At 53.6% G+C, this 5,674-nt stretch overlaps 1 protein-coding gene across 1 annotated transcript in view; it reads right to left on the reverse strand.

Annotated features, from left to right (window-relative positions):
- Positions 1-5,674, reverse strand: part of Myom2 (myomesin 2) — a 63,782-nt gene that overhangs the window by 39,097 nt on the left and 19,011 nt on the right. Inside the window, exons 11-13 of the mRNA XM_013024216.1 lie at positions 4,546-4,805; positions 1,710-1,909; positions 1,079-1,132 (exon numbers count right to left, since the gene is read on the reverse strand). Coding sequence (XP_012879670.1) covers positions 1,079-1,132; positions 1,710-1,909; positions 4,546-4,805 — 514 coding nt within the window. The remainder of the gene's footprint in view (positions 1-1,078; positions 1,133-1,709; positions 1,910-4,545; positions 4,806-5,674) is intronic.

The following is a 5,674-nucleotide window of genomic DNA, read 5'->3' on the forward strand; positions in this document are numbered from 1 at the left end:
CCGCACTCCCAGCTCTCCCCCCAGGCCTGTGCACCCTGGCAGGCCCAGCCCGCACTCCCAGCTCTCCCCCCAGGCCTGTGCACCCTGGCAGGCCCGGGCCCGCACTCCCTTTGTGATGCCGAGCTCTCCTAGAGGAGCTGCCCACCGCAGGCTTCCGCAACCCAAGACCAGGGCCCTTGCTGCTCTTCTCGCCACATTTTTTACTATGATGTGAGGTAACAGAGGCTGGTGTTTGGTTTATGGGAGATTCTCACAGAGGAGGTCTCCAGAGCCACCGTCCCTTTTGTTGCGATACAAAACTTTATGAGCCTTGGATTGGATTAGCACATGATTAACGTGCTCGAGCCGTTCCCCGGAGGCCTCTGTGCCCTTCACACTATCCAGTTGCCCCCGTGGGATTGAATGGCCACCGCGCAACAGCACAAAACAAGATTGGGTTTCATCTCATGAGTCCTGTGACAGAACACGGGGGCTTTAGAGGGATTGAGGCCTGATCTAGGCTCATCCTGGCCAGCGGGTTGAATTTCAAACACAGAGTCGGCCGGTGGCCAGGAAAGGACAGAGACAGCATGACTGCATCAGGGCCACACTACGCCCTGGCCGGCCGGAGAGCCTGCACACACCATGCTGTGAGTGAAGCTCACGTCCACCCGCCTCTCTGCTGTGAGTGAAGCTCACGTCCACGCGCCTCTCTGTGCTGTGAGTGAAGCTCACGTCCACCCCTTCTCTCTGTGCTGTGAGTGAAGCTCACGTCCACCCGCCTCTCTGTGCTGTGAGTGAAGCTCACGTCCACGCGCCTCTCTGTGCTGTGAGTGAAGCTCACGTCCACGCGCCTCTCTGTGCTGTGAGTGAAGCTCACGTCCACCTCTTCTCTGCTGTGAGTGAAGCTCACATCCACCCCTTCTCTCTGTGCTGTGAGTGAAGCTCACGTCCACCCCTTCTCTCTGTGCTGTGAGTGAAGCTCACGTCCACGCGCCTCTCTGTGCTGTGAGTGAAGCTCACGTCCACCCCTTCTCTGGAGCCACTGTCCCCAGTCCGAGACCACACAGGACCAAACGAAGCAGGAGGAGCTCCCCACCTTCAAGGTCATCCTGGTAGATCACGATCTCTTTCTCTCCCTCCAGATGAATAGCTGCAGAGAGAAAAGGAGATGCCGACTTGAGGGCCAGCATTCCCTAGGGGAGGCAGAGGCGCACGCCAGCTCTGCGCGGGGTCTGTCCGAGGGCCCTCAGGAGAGCATCTCCTTTTGGTCCTGTTCCGGTTATGTTTACCATGTCTCTGCTCTTTATAGAGGTTTCAAAGAACCACGCAACATGGGTCAGAGAAATACAGCCATCCACTTAAAGGCCTGGCCCATGAAGGAACTGTCATGTAGTTAAAATGCTGGGTCTTGGGCTCCTAGGCTCACTGTGTTGAAATTCTGCCATGGTCCACTGAGGAGGATCCTTCCTGAGCCACCGTAGTGGACCAGGTGCAGCGCTTGGTGAAGGTGAAGCACGTGAGCCATGGAGCACAGGAGCCTGCCATCGAGAGGGAGCATCGCCCGCACGCCAGCAGGGCTGTGCCCCTGGGCCCACACACACTGGGACAGAGAGAGAGAAAGAGCCACGTGCAAACAGCCCACACACACTGGGCTCACAGGGAAGGAGCCACGTGCAAACGGCCCACAGGTCGCAGGTCATCCGCGGGACTCGCATGCTGCAGCCTACCTTGTAACCTTTTGAGGTCAGTGGGGTCGAGGGCAGCCACCGCCTCGGAGACTCTGGAGGGCCGGCTGACGCCTGCGCTGTTGACCGCCCTCACCCGGAACACGTAAGACCGTCCCTCAAAAAGCCCCGTGACAGGGTACTTGCAGATCTTCACCGGGGCATCATTACACTGAACCCAGTTACTCGTGCCCACTTCACACCTTCAAGAGCGAACAGACAAGACGGGAGAACCCGTGCGGCAGCCTTCCAAGCGCTCACGGGGCACCCAGCAGTAACTGAGATCTGAGCTGCTCAAATACCAAGTCCTTACAAGCAGTGTCCATGCTTATCGCTAGTCAGGGTTAGGCAAATACCTTCATGGGGACAGATGATGTAGGGGATAGATGACAGGTGAAGGGCAAATAGACGATAGATAGATAGATAGACAGACAGACAGACAGACAGGTAGGTTACTCTGAGCTTTCATAATTTATCACTTAAGATAGCTGCTACCGAACATCTTTCTCTGGTAAGACTCTCCTCAGCGCCGCACCTCGCCACGGCAGGTGGTGAAGTCCCAGCGCTCCCCACCCACCCCGGGAGGCACCAGCCTTGCTGGACCGCTGACTCCTGCATGGACCCCATACAGATCTTTCCGGTGTGAACTCTCCCTCGAAGCTGCTCATGTCTACTTGGTAATAAGCTACTTCCTTCTAGAGTATTCTCCTGTGGAATTCGAAAGCCTTTTAAAAACAAGTCCTGACAAAAACTTGGAAACATGGCTGAGTAACCCCATCTTTCACAGGCTGAACTTTAAGTACAAACCTTCTGCCTACGAGGTCGTGTGGCAGGCGTGGGGTGGAGGGAATGGGAAGGCAGTGCAGGCATACATCTGTTCAAAGCGCACTGCGCACAGCTATGGGGTTATCACAAAACGCTTTATATTATGAATGTATGCGAATTCAAAAACTGCTTCAGAAAGCATCCCAAGGGAAAAAAACGGCAAGGTCGGAGAAACAGTCTTTCAGAGCACCGCCCCCTCAGAGCGGTATAACCCACGTTAGAAGAACCAGAGTTCTCGGTGGAAGTTCTGTCCACACCCCTGGTCCACGTCACCGAGTTCTCGGTGGAAGTTCCCTGTCCACACCCCTGGTCCACGTCACCCAGAATTCTCAGTGGAAGTTCTCTGTCCACACCGCTGGTCCACATTAACTAGGGCTGACAGGGAACTCTACTTAAATCAGAAACTGGCAATGCACAGGGCCAGTGTGAAGTCAGGAGATGTCCTGCATATTCTAGAACTTTCTGTCACTTCAGTACTTCTTATGAGGGGGGAGGAACATGAATTATTCACTGAGATAGTTCATGAAAGAACTTTGACAATATAGTTGGAAATATTAATTGATGTGCTTGGACAACAGAAGATAGTTTTGGGTTGCTTATTTGGTTGATTGATTGGCTGGCTGGCTGGTTGGTTGATTGGCTGGCTGGTTGGTTGGCTGGCTGGCTGGTTGGTTGATTGGCTGGCAGGATGATTGGCTGGCTGACCGGTTGACTGACTAGCTGGCTGGTTGATTGACTAGCTGACTGGTTGATTGGCTGGCTAGTTGGTTGGTTGATTGTCTGGCTGGTTGATTGGCTTGGCTGACTGGTTGACTGACTAGCTGACTGGTTGATTGGCTGGCTAGTTGGTTGGTTGATTGTCTGGCTGGTTGATTGGCTGGCTGGCTGGTTGATTGGCTTGGCTGACTGGTTGACTAACTAGCTGGCTGGTTGATTGGCTGGCTGGTTGATTGACTGGCTGGCTGGTTGATTGACTGGCTGGCTGCCTGGTTGATTGACTGGCTGGCTGGCTAGTTGGTTCACTGGTTGGCTGATTGGGTTTTTTCTCACCTTAATAAAGTTTATTAAATATATATATATATATATATATATATATATATATATATATATACTCTTCAATTCAGAATAGGCTAGAACCTCCCCTAATGTAACAAAATCTTTATATAAAATATTTTAAGTCAAGATAAACACTAAACAATTCTGAAAATATCTCTAATATGCCAAAATATTATCTTGATGGTGAGTATTTTGCTAACCAAACAGCTTTGTTGGTGTTCAAAAGAGAACTTCATCTGCCTAAGCCAAAAAAAAAAAAAAAGACACAGCACCAACATTTTTTCCAAATAAGTACCTTGTTTTATATATTGTGTTGTGCATATAAAAATCTTAAATTCCTGCCAGGAACTCTCTTCTGTAGCCTCTTAGCCTGCATTCTGCCTCATTTCTAAACACATTTTAACTACAATTTCTTCCACTGCTTGAAATTTATATTTGAGGCATAAATTCTGTATCTAATAAACTCCTTGATAGTACAACCCCATACTCTTTACAGACTCTGAAAATTATATCAAGTAAAGGAAAATCAAGGATTTAAAACTCCATTGGTTTTAAACACACACACACACACACACACACACACGCATGCACATACCCCTCTACTGAGTTTAATGACCTAAATTAAGGAACAGAAACCCTCTGCACACGGGTGCCCAGCGTGACTGGTGCTAACACAGGCCCCCAGCCCACAGCTTGCCTGAGGGTGCTGGCTGTACTTGCTACTTGGAATGTAACAGGCCCAAGTCTCCAGACTTACCCAAAACAAGCCGGGGGCTTCCCTAAACCCGCCTATTGTGATAGCGACCGACGGCCGGGTTGGCAGTGGTGAACAGCCACCGCCCTGGCTACTTAGGGCCTGTCGGGAATGGCACCATCAACTCCCACTGGGAAACGTGTCCAGGCCCGCGGCCCCACTGGCACGGAGCGCCCGTCCCTGGGGATGGCCGCGTGCACTCACCGGTCGATGAAGTAGCCGATGACCGGGCTCTCGGTGGTCGTGTTGGGCGGCTTCCAAGTGACAATGACATAGTCACGGTTCGCGTCGTGGCACTTTAGGTCCATGGGGGCCCCGGGGGCCCCGGTGACTGGCGGGTCGGCATCTGGAGACGTGTGCACGTCACTAGTGTGCGAGGCCAGGGCCAAGGCTGCGGAGTTCAGACTCCCTCTGCCCGCTCCCAGCCACCAGCGCATCCTAGGTTTTACTCTGGCAGGTTGGTACTGTGAACCTTCAATCCGCTATAAAACTGCTCAAATCCGTTATTGTTTCCTAATTGGACCCAAAATAGTAAAGTTTACTTCTCAGTCGCACGTGACTGCGTCACAGCACACAGTCACAAATTCGCTGATAACAGCGACTGAGCCTCTCTGGCCCCTGAGAAATGTCACCCGAGACACCTTCACGCTTCAGAATCCTTCGAAAGTTGGAAGGTTAAATATTATTCTGAAACTTGTGGGCCAGCATCTGGGTTCAACCCTGTCCCTGCGTAGCTCAGCCTGTGCAAGGTCATGACATTCAAGTTTTACAGAAGCTCAGGGGGTCGGCAGGGCCGCGAGAACGGGAACACACTGAGCGGTACGTTCCTCATCTAAAACCTGTGCGTATCTGCGGCCGTGGCTGCTGGAGCGTGATGTGCGCGGGCACACACGGGCGCACACACAGGATAGGCATCTCCTGCAACGTGTTCACAGGTGCTAATGTGTACCAGGCAGGTCTGAGAGGACTGAGCACCGTCCCCGAGCTGGGCTCGGAGCTGAGCCAGGGCGTTCATCCTGAACGCAGCCCTGCTGTGCAGGAGGCCCAGCGGTCACCGGGGTCTGGGGAGCTGAGGAGGGGGGACCCAGCGCGCGGCTCTGGGAGAGAGAGGGCGCACACCTGCCCCAGAGCGCGCTCGCCATGCCCAGTGCCCAGGACCAGGGTACGGAGCCAGGCGCCAGCGCCCGTTACCCACCGGGCACAGCCTCACTGCTGGCTCTGGTCAGGGAAGGAGAGGGCAGGGGCTGGGGCCCGCGGCCTCCACTGCCTCTTGGGCCTACGCCAGGCCTCCCCGGGACGGGGCATCCAGGCCCCCCCCCCGGGATGGGACACG

Source organism: Dipodomys ordii, unplaced genomic scaffold (genome assembly GCF_000151885.1).
Source record: "Dipodomys ordii isolate 6190 unplaced genomic scaffold, Dord_2.0 Scaffold74, whole genome shotgun sequence".
Classification (NCBI taxonomy): Eukaryota; Metazoa; Chordata; class Mammalia; order Rodentia; family Heteromyidae; genus Dipodomys; species Dipodomys ordii.